Genomic DNA, 25,462 nt, shown 5'->3' with positions numbered 1-25,462 from the left:
CCCCACAGTACCTGACACCCCGACATGCCCCGTCTGCTGACTTTTTCCTTGGAAAAGTTTCTCCCCAGATGATATTCGTTTGTTTGCCCACCCACGGAGCCCTCCTGGAAGTGCGGTCCTCCGGAGCAGCTGAATCGGTAAGACTCGTGGGAAACAGAACGAGGGAGTTGCCTACTAATGTTGCCTAATTTCTTCCTCATTTATCTTCGGTTATTTTTAGACCCCCATACAGACAGTTAAAATGGGCTTCAGCAGCCTTAGGTGCCAGAATAATGCAATTTCAGTACACACACACACACACACACACACACACAGTCTGAATTGCTTACCTTTGATATGCCTGAGGAGAGGTGGGAGGTGTGTTGAACACATGTGGGTATGGGTGGTAAGGTGTCTTTTTCAAAGCCTGAATTAGATTTTGTCTGTACTCTGGGTCTATGCACCATAACGACCCTTTCCCAATACTCTGCAAAGAAAAGACAGACACAGACGTTAAGCATTTTGCGGCCTGCAGATGCACAGCTACCAGACTAGTTAGCGCCGCTTGGCAGAGGCTTTCGGTGGCTGGCTGGGCAGTCACCAGCCTCAAGGACTGTACTCTGACAACAGGAAACCATACCATGTAATTCCGTCTTCCTCTTGTTACGTGGGGCAGGCAAAAGCGGACGCGTGTGCTTACCAGGTTGACCAGCCCTGTCATACTACTAGTGTTTTCATCGTGTGGCTGGGTAGCGGCAGGTGGATTCTGACTCACAGCAACGCTGAAGAACTGGTCTTCATTCGCGTTTGCTAGCTTGTGATCCTCACGGGAGAGGGTCTGGCGGCCTTGTGGGTCAGGGGCGGCTGGAACGCACCAGCTGCTGCGTGAGAGAGGCATGAAGGTGTCTGCGGAGGGGAAGACCCCGCACAGGGTCACTACGGGCTGGATTCTTTAATCTTCCTCCGGCGGAGCAGCCGGGTGGGCTCAAACAGCCCACCTCTAGGTGAGCAGCAAGCAGGGCTTGTAACCCGTACGCCCAAAGAAGATCCGAATCCTTCATCCTCTCCTGCCAGAGAGCCAAGGCTGAGCGGAAAGGAAGGCTGAGGCACCAGCCGGACACACCTGTTTCACAAAGCGAGTGCATTCTGGTTTGAAACCAGGTCGCCTTTGGTCCCACTTTACGTAAAGAAGAGGGAAACGGTCATCCCGTGGTTTGTGTGTGTTTGTTTGTTCCAACTGCCTTAAAAGAGAACAGCAGGAAAGCCTGGGGGATTCTGTCACCACCGCTCCTCCCCATCCCCCCAGAATCAAGAGATTCCCAGGGTGGGCGCCTGGTAAACCTGAGCCAGGAGCCAATGTTTATTTTTCGGATTTCTCAGCTTCCAGCAATCTATTTGCTCCAGTCCCGAGTCCCATCTTCAGAAGTCAATCTGACAAACACTGATTTTCTAAAACTATCCCACTGAGAAGGAGATTCCCTCCCAGGTCCACTTTTGGTTGGAGGCTTTTGATCTGCGTGTAGTTTTGTTTGTTTTGTTGTTTTAAGAAAGTGAAGTGAAGTGTTCGTTCCCTCAGAGGTCCATGGAACCTGGCAGCCAGCCAGAGGCAGTTGCTGCTTGGACCCTCAATGCTTTCAAGTAGCCAAGCCGACCCCCAGCTATTTGATAAGGTCACTTGTAAATATTTACCCATCTGGAGAGAAGAGAAAATGACACAAACTCACGCGCACCCTGGCTCTCAGCCAACAGACGCCCGTATTTCCAGAATTAGTGTCCTGTAGTTCTAGAACAATCGTCCCGCAGGTCCAGAACTATTGAAGGAGCCCTGGTGGTGCAGTGGTTACAGTGGTGTAGTGTAGGGGTTGGACTGCGATCCCCATGGTCGGCGGCTGGAAACCAGCAGCAGCTCCTCAGGAGAAAAACGGGACGTTCTGCTCCTTCCAATAGTTCAGTCTTGGAAACCCACAGGAGGTTCCTGTGAGTCAGCACTGACTCGATGGCAGTGCGATCGGACCACAGAAAGATGGACTTAGAATGCACACGATGGCTGGGGAGTGAGAATCTAAGACAAAGACTCTATTCCCCCAAATTTCTATCACACAAAAAGAAAGACTCACTGCCATCGAGTCAATTCCAACTTATCGCCACTCTACAGGACAACGCAGAGCTGCCCCCCTGGGTTTCCAAGACTAACTCTTGACAGGAGCGGAAAGCCTCGTCTTTCTCCCAGGGAGCAGCTGGTGGTTTCAAACTGCTGACCTTGTGGTTAGCTGCCCAGCGTGGAACACACGATGCCACCAGGGCTTCTTAAGAATCTCTAAAGAAACTTTAACAATGTTGTCCTTCGGTCATGAGCTCACCAGATGGTTCTAAGGTGACGGCAACTTTATTCACCAGATGAAGGAAGCTGCTGTCCGCTCCTGGTGACCCTGTGTGTGTGAGACCAGAACTGTCTCTCCGAGCACGTGCAGGGTCTGCTTCGGGGAGGAATCAGATCACCAGGCCTTGCTTCCCACATGTCCCTGAGTGACCTTGAGCAACAACCTTTCTGCTAGCAGCTGAGTACGACCGTTGAGCTGACTCTGACTCATCGGCCCCTGTGTGGGATTTCTAAAGTCGGTTGTACATCTTTCTGGGAACGGACAGCATCCTCTTGCTCCTGCAGAGCGGCTGGTGAGTTTAAGCCACTGGCCTTCCAGTTAGCAGTCCAACACTGACCCGACAGAGACACCAGGGCCCCACCTTATTCACGGAGTCCGCTACAACACGTGCGTGTCGCTAGGTGCCGTCGGGTCCCTTGTGATGGCCTGTGTGACAGAGGAGCTGTGTGACAGAGGAGCTGTGTGACAGAGGAGCTGTGTGACTGACAGAGGAGCTGTGTGACTGACAGAGGAGCTGTGTGACTGACAGAGGAGCTGTGTGACAGAGGAGCTGTGTGACTGACAGAGGAGCTGTGTGACTGACAGAGGAGCTGTGTGACTGACAGAGGAGCTGTGTGACTGACAGAGGAGCTGTGTGACAGAGGAGCTGTGTGACAGAGGAGCTGTGTGACAGAGGAGCTGTGTGACAGAGGAGCTGTGTGACAGAGGAGCTGTGTGACAGAGGAGCTGTGTGACAGAGGAGCGCTGTCTCGCTGGGGTTTCTAGGTTTTCATCTTTAGGGTTTTCACTCTGAGGCTCCAATCTTTTCTGCAGAGCAACCCACTGGATGGATTTGAACTGCCAACCATTTGGCTCGAAGCCGGGTGCTTCCAAGTTTCGCTACCAGCACTCATCATAAGACCCTCTTTCCTATCGACTGAGCAAGCAGCACAATGGTAAAGGGCTTTCTGGTAAGCTGAGAGCAGGATTGTGAATTAATGCATGGTCAGTGCCCAGAACCTCCGGTCACCCATTGCTCGGCCCCCGGGACAGGCGCTAACCACAGACAGAGGGCCAGGTCAGGCTGACCTTTCCATGCAAAGCTTCAGAGCCCCAAGTTTAACCAGCCTGATGTTTAGAGAAACAATAGACGTCCATGTGGCCATCTGCAGCTCATGTCACCATGCCCACGTGGTCAAGCCCAGGTTAGGTGGAGGGGCCGGCGCATCTTTCCACCACAAGCAGACGGGTCACCACATAACACAGGGAAGCGTGTGTAGCCCACTTTTTAAAAGAAAGCCTAAATCTAGGTGGGATTGGAGAGGTACAGGCACAGAGACCAGGAACGAGCATGCTTAGCGCACATAAAGCCACCCACAAAAGCAGCAGGGGCCTCCATGTTGGGACCCTGGCCTGGCTCTGCAGACCCCCAGGCCCCTATGCCTTGGGCCCCATACCAGCCCCCTCAGACTAAGCTCCATGGACAGACTGTGGCCTGGTGTGGCAGGCAGGCCACCCGTCTCTATGCAGTGACTAGCCAGGTCCTGGGAACCCAGAGGCTGCTGTTTGCATAAAGCGGCTCTCAGGGTGGGGCCGTGTCAAATGACAAGGAAATGAAGGTCAGTGACCCTCTTAGGGAAAGGATAAGCCAAGAATGCGGTTTTTCCAAATCCTAAGCACTTGTGGATTGCACTGTACAGCCCGATGCTATCTAAACAAGAAATGAAACTGCAGGATCGGGCAGAGCCGTTTGCAAGGCAACCGGCCCAGGTGCAGAGGGGCAGGCGGGGCCCTGGGACGCATGGGGCTCAGAAAGCAACAGGCCCAGGGGAGCAAAGTGGCGCTGGGTCCTGCGTCCTCCCCGGGACGGGCTGAGGCTCAAACACTTGTGAGCCACTGGGCTTCTACGGCTGGTTTTCAGCAGGTCAACAGTCTCTACTCCTAGTCTGTCCAAGTCTGCAGGGCTTGTGGACGCTGGTTCTGCAGCAAACACACGAGACGGGTGGGGGCGGACGCCAGGGGGCCAAAGCATTCTGAGAAACCCAGGGCCGTGGAGTGGATTCCAACCCAGAGGGAAACTGCCTTAACCAGATTCACTGTGGATCTGGGTGAGGGCAGATAGGCTCCTTTACTGCTGGTGGGGAATCCTTTCTCAAACCACCATGCTGACGGGTATGTCAGCTTGCTCACTGGTAACACTCACCCCTCCCTGCCCGAGCGAGGCCCAGTGCCGCTCTGACAGGGTGTCCGCACAACGGCACCTGCAAGTTCATCGCCTTTCCAGGACCCAGAGCCCAGAGGGCGGCACAAGGACTCACACCGGACCACATCCAATTAACCAAAGCCAGGGAGACTTCCTCAAGAGAGCTACATTAAAAAGCATAACAAAACCCACTGGGTTCCACTGACACGGAGCCGTGGTAGCACAGCGGGTGAAGCAAGTGTTGGGCTGCTAACCACCAGGTCAACAGTTCAAAACCACCAGTCGTTCTGCAGGAGAAAGAGGAGGCTCCCTGACGGTCTCATGAACCCACAGGGTTTCTGTCCTATTCTGTCCCACAGGGTCACCATGGGTTTGAATTCACTCTCTGGCAGTGAGCTTGGTTTGGGACACATTCCATTAGGAGGCACCTCCTGGCCTGGGCTTCTCCACCTATGAGCTACCGTCTTGTTTGGCCAATTCACTGCGGAGACATTTCCCACATTCCAAGACCACCCCTTTATTGTCATCAGTCCCCTAATCTATGTGCCCCACACCCAGCACACTCTCCCCAGCAGCTTCTTCCTGGCTTAAGAGTTACCCCAGGCGGGGAGCCACCATCTGCTAGCAATGCCTTTGGCTCTTGCATGGCAACCACAGAGCAGGGATCTGATTCCAATCTTGGTCACCATGTGCTGCCACAATATAATGAGTCATTGCCTCGTGAACGTGAACATCAAGTCGACTCCAATGGCTGATGTTTGAAAGCAGATTGGTAGAGCTTTCTGGTGAGGCAGCTCTGGGTAGCCTCGACCCGACCACCTTTGGGTTAGCAGCCCAGCAAGGTAACTGCTTATACTGCCCAGGCTCCAAATATTCATCCTTCGGAGCTGGTGCAGTGGTAACGAATGTGTTGGGTTGCTAACTGCAAGGTCAGCAGTGGAAACCAACAGCTACTCCACAGGACAAAGACGGGGCTTTGTACATCCGTAACGAGTTGCAAACTCTGAAACCCACGGGGGCAGTTCTACTTTGTCTTACGGGGTCCTGATGAGTCGGTATCAGTCCGATGACAATGAGCTTGAGGGAGAGTTTCCTAGGCTTTGGGTCCTAAGCCAGGAGTCCTGATGGTGGAGTGGGTTATGCATGATGCAGCTAACTGAAAGGTCAGAAGTTCGATCCCCTCAGCTGCCCTGAGGGGAAAAGGCACATCGATCCTCTTTTATGAAGATGGCTGCACAGGATAGCATGTGGGGCAGTTCCAGTCTGTCCTACAGGGGGTGCTACGTGTCTGCATGGACTGGATGGCGGTGGGTTTGGTTTGGGCTTGGATCATGAAAAATGCCTCCAACCATCCACAGCTTTGCATTTTACAGATGTCTCAGGTACGGATAGATTTTTGTAGAGCGGACCCTCATTTCACAATAGCCTATACTTTGAATCACAGGTATTCTGAAAACAAACAACAAAAAACACCCAAACCAAATCAAAGGCATTTCTGGAAACGCCATGGCGACACGGACCATCCCTCCACGGGCGAGAGACTCCAGACCCTGTATGTGAAAAAGAGTGCGCAGTACCTCATCGGAGCCTTTGCTTGGGTGTCAGGTAACAGTTCAGAACAGTACCGGGGTTTGCATGAAAACCTTTTAAAGTCGAGAGGATGGAATGCTCAAGTTTTGAAGGTCGGTAAAATGACATGCACTGCCCACCCTAGAGACCAAAGGATACACTGCACTGGGTAAATCTGCCTCTTCAAAGCATTGAAAGGCAAGGATGCTCACTGGAAGACTGGAGTATGCCTCACGCAAGCCATGAGTCCTCGGTGGCCTCATCTGCCTGGGAAAGATAGGACACTGAATGAGGAAGACCACAGAACAGTCGGCAGCGTGTGTGAACGCCGGTGCTGGTGAAGAAGACGGAAAAGCACTGTGGACGGCCAAAAGGACACACAGATCTGATCTGTCTTGGAAGAAGTGCAGCCAGAATGCTCCTTTGTGAGACTTAATCTCACAGAAATTTGAACCAGTCTCTGGAAGAGGCCATCGCTGCTTGGTAGGGGGTCTTGGAAATAAAGGACGATGCTCAGTGACATAGATGGACACAGTGGCTGCATCAATGGGCTTCAACATATCAGCAACTGTGAGGACCATGTCTGGTCCCACTGTGTCCAGGGGCGATGAGTCAGAACCGACTCAATGGCACCTAAGAACGCCAAAGGGGAGCCCCATAGGAAGTACGCAGTGGAACCTGATCCTCGCTGGGTAGTGCACCTGAAAACCAGAGCTTGTAGTGAAATATCCCAATCTCATCCCGAAGCCAAGAAGGTGATTCTGTTTTACGGAGAAATTAACGAGGGGGCCGTTCACCAACAAAAGTGAAGGGATCCCAAATAACAAGGAAAGAGTGTCTGCTGGCACTGCTTGGCAAAGATGGACTGGCCGCCATGGTCTTCTGGGCGGTAGTCGTCTGGGCAGAACAGCTGGCCTCTCAGCCAGGTGGGGAAGACACATCAGAACCGTCCATGAAGTCAGCTTCCTGCGGCAAGAAAGAGCTGGAGGAGCCTTATTTTCTCCGGAGAGTAACTCAGATCCCCCACTGGACTTCACACCAGGAAACGAGGATGGAGCCCATCGTAAAAGCCACCCGGACGGCCACACCGCAGCAGCTGGACGTCTAGAGTGGGATGGAGCAGAGGCAGAGCGGGTGATGCCCAGCTCTCCTGGGAACACGGAAGGCCGCACAAGCTTCCCAAGTACAGCCAATGAGAGTCTCGGAAGGGACACCTTGTTATCTACACTGTAAGGTCAAAGCCCGGTCAATCACTAGTGTCACACTCGACCTGCACGACCAACACCACCTGGGGACAACAGAGACCCACCTGCTAGTGGTCAAAACTCCAGAACCCATGAGAGAAAACAGGCAAGAAGAGCCAAAGACTAACCCTCCCCACCCCCCCACCACCACCACCAAATAAAATGGTGACAACAGTTAAAGAAAGAGAAGCCTAACAACTACATGAACTCTCACTTCTAATGAGCACGGGGCTTTCCTGAGAAGGCTCACTCCAGCGGTGGTCCCGGCAGGGTCCCCTGTCTCCCACGACCCTGGGGCTCAATGGACCCCACTGCAGGCAGGCCAAGTTCACCTCCCCCTCGGGTTTCCCCTGTGTCTGTGGGGGCCTGGAGGCCCCAGGTCACACTTCAACCTGTGGGCCATGAGGCAGGCTAGGGCCACCCCATGCAACCAATGCGAGGGGTCACATCAGAATAACAGGGGGCAGGGGGCACACTGGGGGTATGCTTAGTGAACTTGAAAGGATGTTTTGGACATCTCCGAGATTGCCATTTCAGAGGGTGCTTACAACACCACCTGCACCCATTCATTCACTCATTCATTCACTTGTTCGTTCGGCATCAAGCACCCACCAGGCAGGGGGGAGGCCTTGAGTCTGCCACAGGAATGCAAAGAGCTGACTGCCCCCTTGAAGCTTCGATTCTGGAAGGAGCAGGAGTCAACAGGTAAGAAAAGAAGCATCTCTATCTTTATTCAAATTGCGTGCACATTCGACACTTTTGTGGGTGCGTTTGTTCTGCCATCCGTGCATGCACTCCTGCCCTGGATCTCTGCCTAAGTCCAAACATGCTAACTTTTGACATTATTTTTTAAAGATATAAAATTAAAAGCTCATAGTGCCCTTATGAAATAAACACCTCAGGAGGAGGGAAGGCAAAGCAATTGTCCAGCATGCCCAACCTGTCTAGAAGTGCGGTAAGAAATACAGTAAGTCAGCAATAGCTACTAGGAAGGAAGGAGAGATAGGGATGAGTGAGGGCAGAGGAACTGGCCACTGTGGGACGATTCAATGGTTGGCATGGCAACAGAACGGGCAGCGATCTGTGCCGGGCTCCTGCAGCAGTCCAGGCCCAGGAGGACGAAGGGCCCAGCCTCAGGGGCCAGTGGTGAAGATAGGGGCAGCTTTGGGATGTTCTGGAGGACTGTCTGGCCCTGGTGATGGATTAGAAGTGGCAGGCCAAAATGATGGCTTGGGATGAGCAACTAACTAGTGTGAAGACTGGGAGATGGAGGAAACCAGAGTTCATATGAATATAGAAACATAGAAAGCTGAGATGTCTTTGTAGTAAGAGTCACTCACTGATTAAGGAGTACGGGGTGGGGGGAGACTTATTGAAGCCGAAGGCCTCTCAATTCTGCTTATTCACACTGACCCCCCCACCTCAATAACAAAAATTCAGGAGGTAGAAAGGTAGCTCTAAGGTGGTCTGGTAGAGATTTGACATCAACTGGCTCCTCCACCAAACCAAAACCCAAGTTCACTGTCAACCAGTCAAGTGTGACTCATAGTGACCCTGTGGACAAGAGTGCTACTAGCCCAGTGGGTTTCTGAGGCTGAGAATCTCTATTGGAACAGAAAGCCGGATGTATCTCCCTGGGAGTGGCTGGTGGGTTTGAACTGCTAACCTTGTGCCTAGCAGCCCAACACGTAACCACTGTGCTAGCAGGGCTCCTCTATAAGAGTTGTCGGTAGACTTACTTGCATACGGAACCAGCAAGGAAAGTCTAGTTTTTGTGGGCCAAGACATCTCTGTGGCGACTACTCAACTCTGTAACGGAAAAGGAAAGAAATCGTGCATTCTAACTCATGGCGGCCCGTGTGCTTCAGAGTGAAATTTACTCCACAGGCTTTTCCACTGCTGAGAACTTTCAAACTTACTTTAGACCACCAAGTTGACGTTAAAACCAAAGACACAAAACAAATGAACACGGCTATATTCCAATACAACTTTATTTGTGAAAACATGTAGCAGTTGGATTTAGCCAATCATAATTTATTGATTCCTATCATAATTTATTGATTCCTATCATAATTTATTGATTCCTAGCCTATAGCTTCTAGACTTTGAACCTGAGAATTGGGGTCAAAATTACCTAATTTCAGAAGCCCAAGAAACCAGGTTTGGCCGTCAGGGACTGGGAAAGTTGGGCTGGGTCGTGTGGGGGGAGGAGGCTCATGGATACCATGCTCTCCCTAGCGGGAAGGGCTGGGACCTGCTACTAGGGATTTCTTGGGTCACGCTGGAAATCAGGTGCATACTGTCACTTCTCACTGAAGTGGGGGCGAGATTCTAGGGTTGACATTGTTCATCGCGTTGCGACCCTACCGGACATAAAAGATCTTAGAAGGGTGACTCCAATCTTTTCATGGAAAGAAGAATTGGGATGCAGCCTGACTGGTCCTATGGAGACTAGCTAATTCTCTGGGAGCCCCAAGGCCAGCCCCCACCCGCTTTGTCCTCTGCTCTGAGCCAGGATCATCTCAAGTTCCTCAGGACCCAGCTGACCTCAAGAGGAAGAGGGGACGGAGAGAGAAAATGAGTGTTTGAGTGGGGGGCTCTGGGGACAGAGAGGCAGGAGGTAGTGAGGGCTGCAGGAGTGTTGGGAGAGGGGGGGGTGGGGCTGAGTCTCCTCTCAGAGACTCAAGTCTCTGTCTCCCCAAAAGTCACCTCTGACCCCTAGACACAGTAAATATCCAAATCTCAGTAGCTCCACCCACGCATACCCCCATGGCCCTTGGTCCTGACTTTTAAGCCAGTCCCTTGATGCTTGCCACTTGTCCTGGGCAGGGCCTCTGGAAGTGAAGGCAGGGCACGGACCCTCAGGAGGAAGATGCCCAGGAAACAAGTACAGCCCCCTGAAGGAAGAAAAGGGAAAGGGGGGCTGTGTGAAAAGTGCACCCCCCTCAGACCCTTGGAAACATGGAGTTGAATGGAATCATTGATTCACAAAGAGTAAGCATGAGGGGGCTTCACAGAACGTAGGAAATGGAGTGAAAGGTAAAGGTAAAGGTAAAGGCAGGGTCCCTGAACTTGTTGAAGACGCAGTGCCTTGTTAGGGTGGGGAAAGCCTGGGAGCAGCTGTTGGTGACCGACAGTCACCCAAAACCATGATCACTGTAACATGCACGAAATTACACAGTGAAGAACGTCAAATTGGCAAAAGCTGTGATATTTTTACAACAATGAAACTGCATATCACCTCTTTAGGTCTCACCCCAGGCTCTCCTGTGGACCTGGGCTGCTCCATCACCTCCCACCTGGGCTCCCCACCCTGAGATCCTCATTGCACCTCGACGCACCTTCCCACCCAAACACCCCGTGGGGTCTTGCTCCCTTAGACAAATATGCTCTTTCACTGGCGAGGACTAACTGCTACAAAATCACCCAGTCCAGTGTGCCAAGGGGAGGGGCCAGGAGCTGTGCAGGGCTGTCTCAGGGAACATTCCAGAAAGCCCCCCCCCACCTGCAGCTTCAAGGCACTGAGGGTCTTGGCCTGCATGGCTCTTGTCTACACAACCGACTGGCTGCATTACCAGGGATTGACCCTTGTCCTTCCAGAGTCTTTCCTTGTCTCTGCGGGATACTACTGGCCTCTTTGTCGTGTCCGGGAGGATACAGTGGAAACAAAGTCCACACACACCCAGCACCATGCTCACCACGTAAAAGGCAGGAGCCTCTTTCCTGCTACCAAAGGTCGCAGGAGATATTGGCTAACACCAGAGGGGGGCAAAAAACATAAACCAGAGTGGGCAAAGTGATGTGAACAACTGGCCTCGACACCATCGAGGCTCCGCCGCCACTTCGGGAGGCAGGGCTCAGTGAGTGAGCGATCCCCGAAAACCTCCTGCTCCCAAAGCCTGTCGTCGTTTACAGCTAAAGTCAGGAGGTGGAGGGAAAGATTTTGATCTACAGCTAAAGGCATGGGTGGGGGGTGGAATTTAACAGTATTGGGTAAATGATCAGAAGAACCAGCCAAGGGCTTGAAAGAAGGAGGCGTAGGGGAGAGATGGGCCCGGATGGGATGACAGAGATCTTTTTAAGAGATGATGTTCATGTCCCAAACAAGGCAGACCAAAAGAAAAGGGAGGGGACGGATCCACACTGGACTTTTAAGAGTTCTGTATCAACTTCTGGCAGTTTTTAAAACGCCCCACTTTAGTCCCCAGTAGTTTTCCTTGTGTTTTGTTCCAAAAGTAGAAAAAAGGGTGGAAGAGGCCGACACGAACCGCCGACATTGTGGTTGGCACTGAGCACGAGGAACGTGTGCACCATGAAGGCCTGACACCCGTGGTTCATGCAGGAAGTTGTCAAGATGCTGGCCTGGCCCAGGCTCGTCCCAACTTCCAGGGAGCGGCCACGGGCAGGGAGGACAAGTCCCAACACCTCTTGGCAAACCCAGTGGAGTTGGCACTGGAAGACGAGGAGCGGGAACGAGTCGTCCTCTGCCTATCAGGCCAGGAAATCTCCTGCCCTCCTGAAATATGCTTGCCGCTACTTTACACAGATAGCAATCATGATGAATGTGCCACTTGTAGGACACTCGGAAAGAGAGCTTAGCACGACTCCACGGCCCGACAGCTCCTCCCACGTGCACCTCGCCATCTCTGCATGCTCCCGGCATGAGATCTAAGGACGCAGGTGGGGACAGGCTCCTCCCTAGACTCTTGGAAAATCTCTCGTGCTTTCCAGAGGGGATGTTGGACCGGTGTCCTTTGAGGGGAGAGGACTCCTTGATAGGGAGGGGAGGCATCAACAGCCCCCCAGAAATCCAATGCAACCTGGGGATTTTCTGAGCACCAGATGACTCTCCAGGCAGAGTCCAGCGTAGCATGGTGGGGCACCGGGAAGGAGTCAAAGCTTATCAGCGTGCCTGGGGACTTTGCTTTTGCAGGACTCCCTGGGTGGTGCCAACAGTGAACATCCTGGGCTTCTAAGCAGAGAGCTGGTGGTTTGAGCCCACCCAGCAGCACCTTTGAAGAAAGGCCAGGCAGTCTGCTTGTGAGAAATTGGACAGTGACGGAGCCCTGGTACACAGGTGCACTCTGACCCACCTGGGATGCCCCTGGGTCAGCACTTGGCCTTTATTGATGCTTGTTTGGCAGGAAGTGCCCCTTGGTTACCCCGTATGGAATGCAGCCTACTGGCCCCTCCTGCTCCCCCTCCTCCCTCCACATGGTTCCCACATGGACCAGACAGGCAAAACCGAACCTGCCATTGCCCAAAGGCTGGTAGATCCAGAAAACCTTTGTTGGGGTTGAAATGTGTGTGTGTGTGTGTGTGTTTTCTTTAGGATGTTGTTTCTTATTAGTCAAAATAGTTAAGAGCCGATGCACGATCAAGAGTCAATAACAAAATGATCAGCCAGACACCCAAGACATATTTACTTACCAATAGTGTCAAGCCCTACCCTGAGAGTTCTAATACCGAGAAGACAGACTCACTCACTCACTCACTCACTCACTCACTCACTCACTCCCATACTCCACCTCTGATGTCTTTAAAATCACTGTTGTTAATCCAACTAAATTTTGGAATTCTCCCAAATTAGTTTCCCTAATCTGTCCTTTGTGGGCCTTTACCAAACAAGGGTAATTAATCTCCCTATATGAAACCTCGCAGTCTTATGTAGGCAGGGCGAAATGGAATACAGACACTGAGAAGGGTTATTAAATTTTTTCCAGACACTTTGAAAAAGCACAAGCAGTATAAAAAACTGGTTCCGCAGTGGCTCTGTGGTTCAGCACTTGGCTGCTGAGAGGCCAGCGGTTCCACCCCTCCAGGTGCTCTGGGGGAGAAAGACGGGGCAGCTGACTTCCATAAAAAACACAGCCTAGGACGACAACCTTTTGTGAAAGTTCGGCTCTGTCCTACAGGTCATCAACTTACCGGCAACAAGTTTGGCTTTAGAGTGCCACTCATAAGGACCCTGGCCTGAAAGGTGGGAGGTCTGCAGCTCCCCGCCACTCTGATGGAGAAAGATGCAGCTATCTGCTTAGACAGAGCACAGTCCTGGACGCCCCAAGGGCCAGTGGGACTCTGTTGTGAGTCAAAAGAGACTCAGTGGAAAGCACAGCCATCACTCCCATGACATCGCGTCACAGTCACATGACCATGACATGAACTCAAGAACTTGGGCGGCACAGCCCATCACACACGCGTGCGGACAGAGGGATGTAGACATGGACAGGACCGCTCAACTGCCAGTAGCCTTCAGCGACAAGCAAGGACAGGTGAATCCAGAAGGTTCTGTCTGTCATCCGAGATGAGGCAGGGCCATGCCGCGGGGGGATAGAGTCCCCCTGAAGGTGGGCACCTCCCTGTGTCGTCCCCCCACTACACAGGATCACACGCATCATCTTCACGTTTGAGGTGCATAAGCACATACAAGGAGGATGTGTGGTGGAATAAAAAGCGTGTCTATTTATTGCCTTTCTCACTATTGCTAGTTTTCCCTTTCCTAGTTTAAAAGGTACCTTGGCTTAGGGCTAGAAGATACAGAAAACCCCCAAACAAACCCACTACCCCTGAGTTCACTTCCACTCACGCTCACCCGAGGCTTTAAGATGAACCAGACACCCTCGGATGGTCTATCGCCCTCGGAGCAGCTGATGGGTTTGACCCACGGACCCTCAGGTTAGTGATCCAATGCTTACCCGTAAAACAGCGCACCATTGAGAATATAAATAAAAAGCCAATTCATGCCAAGGTCCAAGGCCCAGCAAAGAGCTTTATATTCATTGATTACATTCATAATGTGCGTGTGGCGGTGGGGAGGTGCATTTAAGATGAGAGACCACCCTTCTAGTCCCTCTGCTGCTTCCAGGAGACTCACTAGCACAGCTCTGGTTTCTGGAAGATCCCAGAGGCGCCTGGGGGGTTGAAACACACAGATACGCTCGCTTGGGTCAACACAGGCCCACCAGGTCCCACTTTATCTTCAGGTCAGTCGTCACTCACCGATCCTATCGAACGGGTCCATGTTCGATCACCCTGTTTCCCAGCCAAAACCTGCAGTTGCAGGTACCTGGCCAGACAGAAGCTACGTGGAGGTCGCGTGACCTCCGCCTTTCGTTCTTTCAACAATGACCATAAAGAGCCTTTCTCTCAACAAAACAGACACTGCCCTTTTTCAGGGGACCGGTCGCCCCTGTCCTGGCTGATGGAGCTGGCTTTAGGCCCCGCCCCTTGCTGTAAGCCAGGAGTCTAAATGAATTTCACCCACCGCTTCGCTTTTCAGGGACAGGGAGCACTCAGCAATTACCCTCGTTTGCATTCTAGCCGCTCATGGAGAATCGAGAATGAAGTGGGGGATCTTCTTTCCCAGCTTTACTGGACCATTCCAGCACCGCGGGGGTGGGGGGTTACCACCCACTTTGGGAACACAATCAATCATGCATGAGAAGGAATTGTCTGGATAAGGTCTTTACATTCTACTTTAGGTGTTCCAAGAGCAAGCAGCCCCTTCACCAGCATCTGAGCAGACAGAATGCCGGCTGGTAGGTACCTGCGAGGTTAGCAGTTTGAAACTCCCTGCAGCTTCCACAGGAGAAAGATGAGACTATATTCCTGTAAAGAGTTAACAGTCTCAGAAACCGTTCCTGTAAGTCAGAATTGATTCCATGGGGGGCGGGGGGGGGGGGGGGGAAGAGAAGGACTTTAGTTACAAAGTTAAATCTTCCTGGCCCAATTGGGACAGGCCTCAAAGCTCCCAGGCAGCTGTTAAGTGCTACATTGTGACCAGGACACAAAGCAGCCCGTGTGCTTTCTCTGAAAAAGTACAGGTAAGAAGAGTTCAGTTGAAAATCCCCAGTGGGGCAACTGGGCCTTGTTAAGTGTTTGCTGCTGCTGTTACTGGCCCTGCATGCCTCATAGGATGACTCTGGACACAGCGGAACTTAGCCCCACCCTCCCCGGTCCTGGGCCGGTCCCACAACCTGCTGCAGACAGACCCTAGGGAGGCTCCGGGTCACACTGGCTGGTCTTCAGGGTTCAATCTTGGTCTGGAAGCTCTCTGAACACAGGTTCTGAATCGCCTTCCACTAGCACAGGTGCAGGGCCCCCACCCCAGCCTCCCTCTCAGAAGACAGGAACTCTCCCACTACGTCCCCACGGCCTGCCAGGGAGTGCCGGTGGGGCAGGGGATGGAGGGCGCGGAAGTGGCTGAGACCCAAAGGGAATGGACTCTGTGATTGATGGGGAACCAGGAGAAGAAGAGAGCTCCCCCCACCCCACCCCCCCACCCCCCGTCCCAGCAGTCACAGAAGCAAGAATCTCCATTGTGGAGAAGCCTGAGTGACATGGCCGGCAGCTGTCTAGACAGCCGGCCACCAGCCGGCTCCCCAAACCTCCCAGCTTGGCCTCCCCTGAGGCTGGAGACTTCTTAGCCTGGCTGAGAACTCGGTGCAACCTGGTACAACCACAGAGCATCAATCCAGGTGATTGATCCGCAACCGACCATCACACAGGGTGACATGATCGGGGACAAGGGAGCCCCGGGGCAGAAGCTCTGCTGAGGGTTAAGCGCAACGTGACCGCAGAGCACAGAGGAACAAAGTCCTGCCAGAACACAGCTCTGTGCAGCACAGGGGGTGGGGAGGGGAAGCACGCAGCCGCTGGGCACTGTCCCCTGGCCCCTTGTGTCCAGGGAGGGCCTCCTCAGGGGAAGACACTTCCCATCACAGGGGGGCCGGAGGCGTGACAACATCCAGAGGCTCACCACCACTCTTGGACCACACCCCCATTATTGGTGGAGGTCACCCAAGGCAGCCAGGTGTCATTTGGCATATTGCTGCGTCACCTGACTGCAATGTCAGCCCAACGTGCACCTGCCTGGGGCCCACACAAACATTTTTCAGTAGTGGCAGTAGCCGTGGATGGTGTGCGCCATGCAGCTGACGGCCACTCACAGCGACCCCATCAGATAGGGTGTGTTCTTTCCAGGAAGAGATGGGCAGGTTTTTTCTTTCACAGCGGGGCTGGTGGGCTCGAACCACCCACCTTTCGGTTTGCAGCTGAACACTTAGCCAGCTGGTGGTGCTGACAAGGCTTGGTGGTGGTGACAACTGATCCCAAGCGAAACTCACTGCCACCCAGTCCATTCTGACTCGCAGGGACTCTTATAGGGCAGGGCAGCGGCCGACTCTTTACCTGAGTAGAAAGCCTCATCTTTCTCCTGCAGAGCGGCTAGTGGTTTCAAACTGCTGACCTTGTGGTGAGCAACCCGATGCGTCGTCACTAGGCCATCACTATCACAACTGACCATTAACATTAAGAACTCTGTGCCGAGAGCGTTCTACGGATGTAACCACATGGAATTCTCCCTAAACCTGGACAGCCATCTCCCAGGTATTCAGACGCATGGGAGCCAATGCAATGGGTGTTGGTCCTTCGGCCCCACTTCCACATTCTACCTTGTACAATCGATGGACGGAGCCATCCGGCCCAGAGCCAATCTTTCTCCTTCTCTACCCTGCACTCACTGGTGTGGATCAACAAGTCTCTGCTCACTCGGCTGCCTGTCTGGTTGTACCAGTTTGTGACTGGCACAGCCCATCCGGAGTGATGTTCCTCTGGCTGACGTTCGGCCAGGCTGGGGTTGTAACAGAGGAGCTGCATCCTCCACCAAAGGCCACAGCACCTGTCAGGCCCATAACCTCAGCGACCGTTTCCACTTCTGGTACTTATTCTTTTGTCTTGCTCCTTCAGGCCCCGGTCCTGCCAGCACTGCCCCCCCCCACCAAGCAAGACATGGAGCACCCCGCCCCCCCAGCTGGTGCCCCATATCCCTGTCCCCCCACCCCCAGGAGTTCCTTTATTAACGTCTACTCTGTTACTTCTGTGTGAGGCTGCCATCTGTCTCCCGCCAGATCCGTGACTGACAAAATAAAAAACAGAATTGATTAGCCTAGAATTTCTCTCTTGGAATCTGCCTGCCACAATATGCATGATAATTCCCGTACGATTTCTCAAAGTCAGGGGGGATTGAGATCAGGCAGTAAGAAAGAAACAATGTCACAGAAGTGTCCATAGACATTTACTATCTATTGGCAGTCTCTGGGTAAGAACATCCAACTCACCCAAAACCTTTGGAAAGCCTATTATATGAAAAAAAAAATTCCTGGTGCTAACAAGGGTTCATAATAACAAATAAACGCTATCAAAACATTATTCCTGCATTATGTCAAAAAAGAAACAAAAATGTTTTAATGTATCTAGAAGTGTTTACGTTTTCTATGTATAAAAAGACACCCTATATACTAAAACAAATATTTGACTAACGTGGTAGATACAAACCTAGATACAAGCAGTGCCGGCTCCAATGACTTCCTTACAAATTCAACTTAAACACGGACTTAGGAATAAAATGCGTTCGTAGCCCAGAGACTGCCTGTTTGCAGACTCTGAAAGAGCAGGATTCACCTTCTTTAACGAGGGAGACGCGCCTTAGAACAGAAAAAATGGGACTGCAGGATCACTAGGGTAATGCTGTTCCTAAAACTGCCGTCGGTGGGCTCCTGTAATCACGTCGTCCGTCAGCGATGACTAGCAGGCCTCAGTCACTTTAACCACACGCAAAAGTCACAAATCAGGGCCGCGACGTTCACAGTGCTGCCCACCGCCTTTAGACGATCTACGGCAGACTGAAATGCTGCTTTACCTAAAGCATGTTACTCAGCTGATTCGGATTAACCACAACGTGGGCATTTAATGACGACACTAACAACATAAAATCGACACTCCCAGGAACTGAAGACGCCGGGACGTAGCCTCGTGGCGAGGACCGCTGTTGATGTCCTGTACAGATGGGGTCAGACTGGCCCGTGAGAAATTGTAACTTCACCCAGAGTCTCACATCTGAAACGTGTGAAATGCCTCCTGGGCACAAAGAAAACCTTCACGGAGCCTATGACGATGCAATGTTGTTAGATGCCATCAAGTGGGTTCCGACCCAGAGCGACCTCATGCACAACCCAGTGAAACCCTGCCCGGTCCTGCGCCACCTTCACAATGGTCCCCAAGCCGGAGCCCCTGGCTAGCTGCCGCGTCCTATGACAGACAAAGAAGGTACTGATGCTATCACATAGGCTACGACTGGAGCCCGGTATTGACATCTACAGTGTCTAAAACAAAATGGAAAAGGACTATAAACAAATGAAGCAGAAGCCATGCACCACTGGCATGGTTCTCGTATAAAGAGTGCGTTTTCATTCGACTCTAGAAGACGTCCTCTAAGCCCGACGCCATGTGAGCGGTGAGCACAGCTTCCCTTAAGAGACCTGGGTTCCCAGAGCGGGCGTTGGTTATCGTCCCAGAGTTGGTGGCTTGTTTCTACAAGTCCCGGAGCTGTAACAAGTATGAAGGGAGCGAACATGTAAAACAATGCTGCTGATGTTCCCCCTTGGGGGACCGGGATGACTTAACACCCAGCCACAGCAGCCTCAGCCCACTCCTTCCGTTCACAGCACATGGCTGAGGCGCAAGCACCTGGACAGTACCTCCTTCTCCGCACTTGCTAGGATGAATATGCGAGCCAGTGCCCGTTTCTGCCCACCCCCCTCACCCCCAGCACACAGAAGATGCTGAAGATGCCTGTGGGCGTTACTTAGCACACAGTAGGTGCTTCGTACACCCAGCAATCATGTACGCCACGTCTTCCACCATATAAGCAAACAAACACACAAACAAACCCACTGCCACCCAGTCAGTTCTGACTCGTGGCGACCGATGCAGAAAAGGACAAGAAAAGCTTGAGGCTTCAGCACGGCATCTTCTTTCAAGGAATGTGACTTCTGAACCAGTCTGTGTCAGAGACCCGAAGAACAAAGAGGAAAAGAGAGCAGCGCAAAATAAAACCACATCTCTGCTCGAAGGGCTGCCCTGGAAGCTGACTGGCACAACTGGAACACTCACTAAAAATTACTGGTGGGTATGCAGACCAGTGCCAGAGTGCCCTCTCGACGACAGTTGGGTCGTCTGCTCACGTTGGCATCTGTGCTAGTCTGGGTACATTAGAGAACCAAACCCACAGAATCTTATATGGATAAGAGAAAGTTTTATATAAAGGGTAAGTGCGCATCAAAAAAACATCCCAACCCAGTGCTGCCCAAGTCCACAAGTCCAACATTAACCCATATGTCCAACACCAATCCACAAAGTCCTCCTCCGTCTCACAAAACAGATGCAATGATACCGACTGCAGAAGTGAACGTGTAAGCATCTCAGCGCTGGCAGGGGTCTCCACACGGCTGCTCCAGCACCCAGGGCTGCATCGGGGTAGGGCCATGTGGCTTCTCCCGAGAATGTCTTGCAGGAAGTGAACCTTGCCAGCAGAAGCAGGGAACTGATTAAGGCTGCTGCACCCTGGTCCGACCATCAGAAAAAACAAGTGACCCAACAACTAGAAAGGCGAGGCTCACTGAGCCATTTATCTCTCTGCCCTTCAATTAACCCCACGTGTTGATCGGCCAGGTTGGCACAATAAACTTTAACTATCTCATGTACCATTCATCCCAGCAGCCCTCCCCCCTGGACATTTCCCCAGGAGAGATGAATTCACACCCCCGTGGACAGTTGGGTACACGAGTGTTCGGAGCTGCTCTTCTATGCATAGCTACCTCTCACCTGCAGCTGAATGGCCACACACGTGTGGGGTGTCCCTACAATGGAATACGAGTCAGCCACGAGGAGGAAACGCCTGGCTGAGCTAGACACAAAGGAATGCGAGTTTATGGATTTGTTGACATGAAACCCTGGAAATGGCAAAACGAATCTATAATGAAATAAGTAAGAAGTGCAGGTGTTGGTGGAGGAATTCACTGCAAGGCACAGAAAGGCCATTTCTGGGGGACGCCAGGAGTCGTTACACAGGTGTATACATCTTAGGGAAACACTTCAAGAAGGTGCACACTTCAACAACATTGAAAGAGGGAGGAGGAGGAGGAGGAGGAAGGGAACGAATCTAAACAGAGTAGCAAACTAGCAGCATACGCTCACAGAGAGAAAAAGGAATTGTCTCATGTGGCTCATGGCTGAACATTCACCTGAACTAGAGACTACAGGAGGTGGAAGGGATTGACCTATTTTAAATGACTGTGTCTGGCTCAGGATTTTATCAGTAACAGTCATAGTCACAATCGTTTCAAAGTTACCTCGTGTGATAGAATAAAGCAAATAAGTAAACGTGAATGGTGATATCTTAGGAGTTGGGGTATTTGGTGTTAAGAGAAAAGAAAAGAGAGACAATGAAGAAAGGGAAGGAAGGAGGGGGAGTCACGCTGAAGTCTTACACGTGAAAACACAGTATAAACCCATGAGCTTCTCCTTTTACATATATATCACCAACGTGTCCCCCAAATAACTATGCACCAGCTGCAATAAGCACAGCTAGTGGCCAGCGTCGATTTCTAAACGCACACCAATGTCCACTCGTAAGACTCGGATGCTCGGGGACATGCTTGGTTCAAGAAAGGATGTGTTCAAAGACTAACAGGAATATGTTCAAATAACCTAAGAGGCAGCTTGAAAGAGCTCCTTGGCCAAATTGGGGATAATTGGGGCATCAAAATTATTATTGTAACTGATTGTAAAATATTGACTTACTGAGATGCTGGTGCGTCTGTAAAGAGAGAGAAAGGGGGACTCGCCTGCCGCCATCACAGGCCATGATTACACCAAGCTCTTTCCCGTAAAAATTGGTCATTGCATTTCCTTCATAGGGATTGTACTGCAAGCTAATGATCGAATTAGAAAAATCACTACTTTGCAGCCCCCAGTGAAATAATTCAGGCAAGAGTCATCAATGGATACACACACCGTGGCAAATGATCTCCCCGGAGATTACACGCTGATTGCAAAGGGAAAACACAACCACCCCGTGGTGAGATCTGCTGTCGCCACCGTAACGCGGCGATCAAACTTCGTAGTAATCGCCTCGGGACTACCTGGTCATATCGGACGCTTTAAAAAGTGTCCCCTGCCAACTGTTTAAACAGGCTTGGATCTGAACGTGCCTTTGGTCCTAACTGCACAGGGAATGGAGAGACAAATGGAACATCATCACAAGGACATCAACAGGTGCCTCCAGGTTGGGGACACTACTCTAAAGATCTGGCCTTAATCTTCTCCCCCGCCCCCCCCCAAAAAAATGAGGCTAAAGAGATCTAAGAATCATCAAAATACCGATACCCTGACTACCTACTGTTTAAAACAACAACCAAAACAAAACTATTTAAAATGTGATTGGGGCCAAATGGGGAAATTAAACTATGGGCTAGACAGTACATGCTATAAGGCAGCGGTTGAATGACCCTATCGCAGGGGTCGCCCCATTCCCACCTGCAGCAAATTTACAGGTATGAAGTAGCAATGAAAATAGTTGTATGGTTGGTGGGGGAGGAACGGTATTGAAGGGCTGTGGCATGAGGAAGGTGGAGAACCACTGCTCCCTGGAGTGCTGGCGGCCCTGTGGCTAAGCACTTAGCTGCTAATCAAAAGGTCGGTGGTTCCAGGTCATGGTCAGCAGTGCCCCAGGTTAAAGACCTGGCCGAGATTGCCAAAGATTGTTAAAGAGGAGAGCAGTTTCACTCCATCACAGGGGTTCGTTCTGAGCTGAAACCCACTTGTCAGCACCCAACAAGGCAAATCTTCTTAGGTGAGGAAGCACTGTGAGCATGTAAGCGAGAGCCTTTATTCTGAGGAGCCTCACCGTTGAAGGCCGCCCAATGCTCGCAAGTTTCCTTTCTCTGGTTCCTGTAACTGGGATGACCAGTTGGGCAGCTAACTGCCAGGCTAGCAGTTCAAAGCCACGAGCGGCTCCAGGGAAGACAGCCTGGCTTTCCGCTTCAATAAAGATCGACAGTCTTGGAAACCTCAGGCAGCAGTCCCTCTCCGTCCCACAGGGTCACCAAGAGTCGGAATTGAATTGACGGCGGCGGGTTTTTAAAAAATGTACACAACAATGGCATGGAAGAGGGCAAAATGTGACACATCCTGCTCCTAGCAGATGGGGACTGAACCAGTCTGGGGACCTGTCTGTGGGTTGGAAGTAAAAGCAGCGATGGCCAACGCTGCCCACCACCCAAAAGGCCTCGTGCTCCCCTTTCCGCCCCAGGAAACGCCCCGGAAGGGGGAGAGCGCCTGCTGCCCCACCTCGTGCAGATCATGCATCCGCTGAGACGGAAATTCACAAGTTCCCGGGAGACTGGCTAGCGGGCGTGCACACGTGTGGGCGTGCACATGTGTGTGCGTGTGTGTGCGTGCATGCGCGCTCGCGCGGGGCGCCGTGTTCATTACGCAGGATGACTTCATGTCTGCAGCATCCGCTGGGGAACGCCCAGCCAGCCTGGAGTCGCAGGTGCCCCAGCCTCCGCACGGCCGCTCCCCTAAGGGACAGCGACAGCCCAGTGGGAGGACTAGGGTGTCACATCAGTCTGAGCAAGTGGTCAGGTCCCGAGTTCTCAGGAGGGCGCAGAAACGGCTCCGGTGCCGGGAAAGCCCTTTCTCCTGAAATGAAGGGTGCCATGTGTGTACTGGCCGTACCGGCTTTGATTTGTGAAAAGGGAGGACGTCACCACGGTGTCGTCTGGACTTGTTCTCTGAATGAGCAAATGAAAACCAGTGAGAGGCAACGGACATGATGTCACACATCACATGTCCAGTCCCACCAAGTGGGAATCGAGCCTGGGAGTAAGAGGAGAGTGGATTCTAAAATCTGGGATGGGGAGGTGAGGCTACTCTCATCGTGGGACACATGAGGGCAGGAAGGGGCTCAGGTCATGTGGCTGACAGGCCAGCCTGAGGATCTGACCCGCTACCATTCCAGGATCCTCTGGGCAGCACCGAACACCAGCCTCACCCCCACGTCTCCCTGAGGAGCTGTGCAGCACAGACAGCCCTGAGGATGGGAAGGACATCTGGACCGAGTGCTGGGGACAGCATAGCCCTGGTGCTGTCAGTCAAGCACTGGACAACCTGTGGAAGGTTAGGGTCTCACACCCACCCAAGACCTGGAGACCAACCTCCTTCCAAAAAGGGCATGCCTAGAAAGCTCAAGGGGGCAGTCTACCCTGCACCAGGGGGTCGCCAGAAGTCGAGGTCAACTCCATGGTAAAGCACCATCAAGTATGTGTTGGGGATGGGGGGTGGGGAAGTCCCCTGTGCATTACGGGTCATTGAAGCATCCCTGGCCTCTGCCAGGAGCATCCTCCACCTGATCAGGTGTGATTATCATGCCTTCACAATAGGGTCCTTTTTAACTTCTCGGCTTCCTCTGTACTTCCCCCTTCCCTGCACACTCAGGTCCTTGATCCCACTGCTTCTCTGAACCCCCCCCTCCCCACCGCCAATCACGCCCATCCTCACACTGGCTCAGGTCGCCTCCCTCGGCCTCCCCAGGAGAGGCTTTGTGGGCGGGGAGGAAATGCTCCCAGGGTCCCCTCTAGGAGTCCCTGATGCAGCTTACTACTCATGTGACCATGGCAACTTACTGAATTAGCCCTGGGCCTCAGGTTCCTCATCTACAAAATGGGACCGCAGTCGCCCACTTGTTAGAGCCCCGGGACAAAGCACATAGGGCGACACTCAGCAAAGACAAGGTGCTGGCGGGGCAGAGACACACACAGGCTTGGTGGCTGGTGCAGTGAACAGACTCCCCCCATGGGTACAGGGAGGGGTTCCCCGAGAGATCTAGAGTGGAGGAGGTGGGGAGGCACAGGCTCCCCAGCAGGGCACCCCACTTCGTCTTGAGCAGGGTCTCTCTCTCCCTGCTCTTTTTCCTTCCTTTTCTTGGCTGCAGTGGCTGCCATCTGTGAATTACACTGCGGAGGCCAGGTTCTCGATAATTTGAATGAGACCTCAGGGAGTCTGAACCAAACATATGTCCCACAAAAAAAATAAAGTAATTCACATGCTTTCATCTATTAATTGGGAAAGGGAGCTTTCTATCAATGTCTCTGTTTTACGAGCAGTCAGGGAAAGGCCTGGTTCTTTATATATCACACCAACATGGCAGGCGACACCTGGAAACACACCGGACTTCTCTGGATAGAAGCAGGAGGGGCAGGCTGGCTCGAGAGAAAGACAGACACACACACACACACACACACACACACACACACACAGATGGTTCCTAAATAAAAGAGGAGAGGAGGACTGGGGAATTTTCTAGAATCACTAGTACCTAAAGGCAGTCAAAGGTGACCTTCTCAGTGGGCGGGTGATAAACAGGTTTCAGGTATCCGTCGCTTGGCGACGGCTTCCAGGAGGGATGCTGGGCAGTAGATTCCAGGGTCTGCCCCTTGGACCTGGAGAGTCAACTGAAGGACTGAGATGGAAACTGAAACGGTTGACGCCATGCATCTACTTGGGAAGAATCAGAGGGGGAGGCCCAGCCTCCTGAGGTCTCCGACCGTCACTCATAAATAAGGTACAGGGGGATCATCCTCTCTCCTGTGTCTCAGACAAGCGACGTTCGATTCAGACTCTCAAAATCATGGTGCCGCTCAGAGCCCGGTTCCAGCCACTTGGAAAACAGTTTTGACCCGGAGCAAACAAGAGCCTTTCTCCAGCAAACACTGCACACCTACCGCCGTGCAGGGAGGAGTTTGAAGAACAGTTAGTCTAGTTGGTTTAAAATTTAAAAATCAAACCAAATTTGCTTCCAACTCTTGGTACCCCGTGTGCGTCTGAGCCCTGGGGCACTCGGGGGCTGGGGGTTTGTTTTGAATATCCTCAGGTGTTTTTTCAAAGCGCCTCTAGGTGAACCGAGTGTGCTAACTGTGGGACTCCAGTCTAGTTAGGAAGGACAACGCGCCACAGGACGGACGTGCAGGGAGAGGTACGCTCAGAAAAGTGCCTGGTCACGAAGCATCATGAAGACTGAGGCCCTCGTCAATGTCTAGAGGAGGATACGGCCGTGACCAATGGCATGATCGAGGTGCCGGGTGACTCCCTGAGCTGCATCTGGAGTGGCTGGGCACACTGCAAATGACCCGGGTGTCACGCCTTGAGAAACAAGCTCCCCACTGAAGCTCCTTTTAGAAGAACTGGCCTTTGAGAGCACGTCTCTC

At 52.3% G+C, this 25,462-nt stretch overlaps 1 protein-coding gene across 2 annotated transcripts in view; it reads right to left on the bottom strand.

Moving 5' to 3' along the window:
• The window catches only part of FOXN3 (forkhead box N3), a 387,032-nt gene that overhangs the window by 158,341 nt on the left and 203,229 nt on the right, over nucleotides 1-25,462 (bottom strand). For both annotated transcript variants that reach the window (XM_075531908.1, XM_075531907.1), the window contains one exon: nucleotides 330-466. In XM_075531908.1, the coding sequence (XP_075388023.1) occupies nucleotides 330-466 (137 nt within the window). The remainder of the gene's footprint in view (nucleotides 1-329; nucleotides 467-25,462) is intronic.

This window comes from Tenrec ecaudatus, chromosome 14 (genome assembly GCF_050624435.1).
Source record: "Tenrec ecaudatus isolate mTenEca1 chromosome 14, mTenEca1.hap1, whole genome shotgun sequence".
Lineage (NCBI taxonomy): Eukaryota > Metazoa > Chordata > Mammalia > Afrosoricida > Tenrecidae > Tenrec > Tenrec ecaudatus.
Note: the sequence above shows the minus strand (reverse complement) of the source record. Positions and strands in the feature narration are given on the sequence as shown.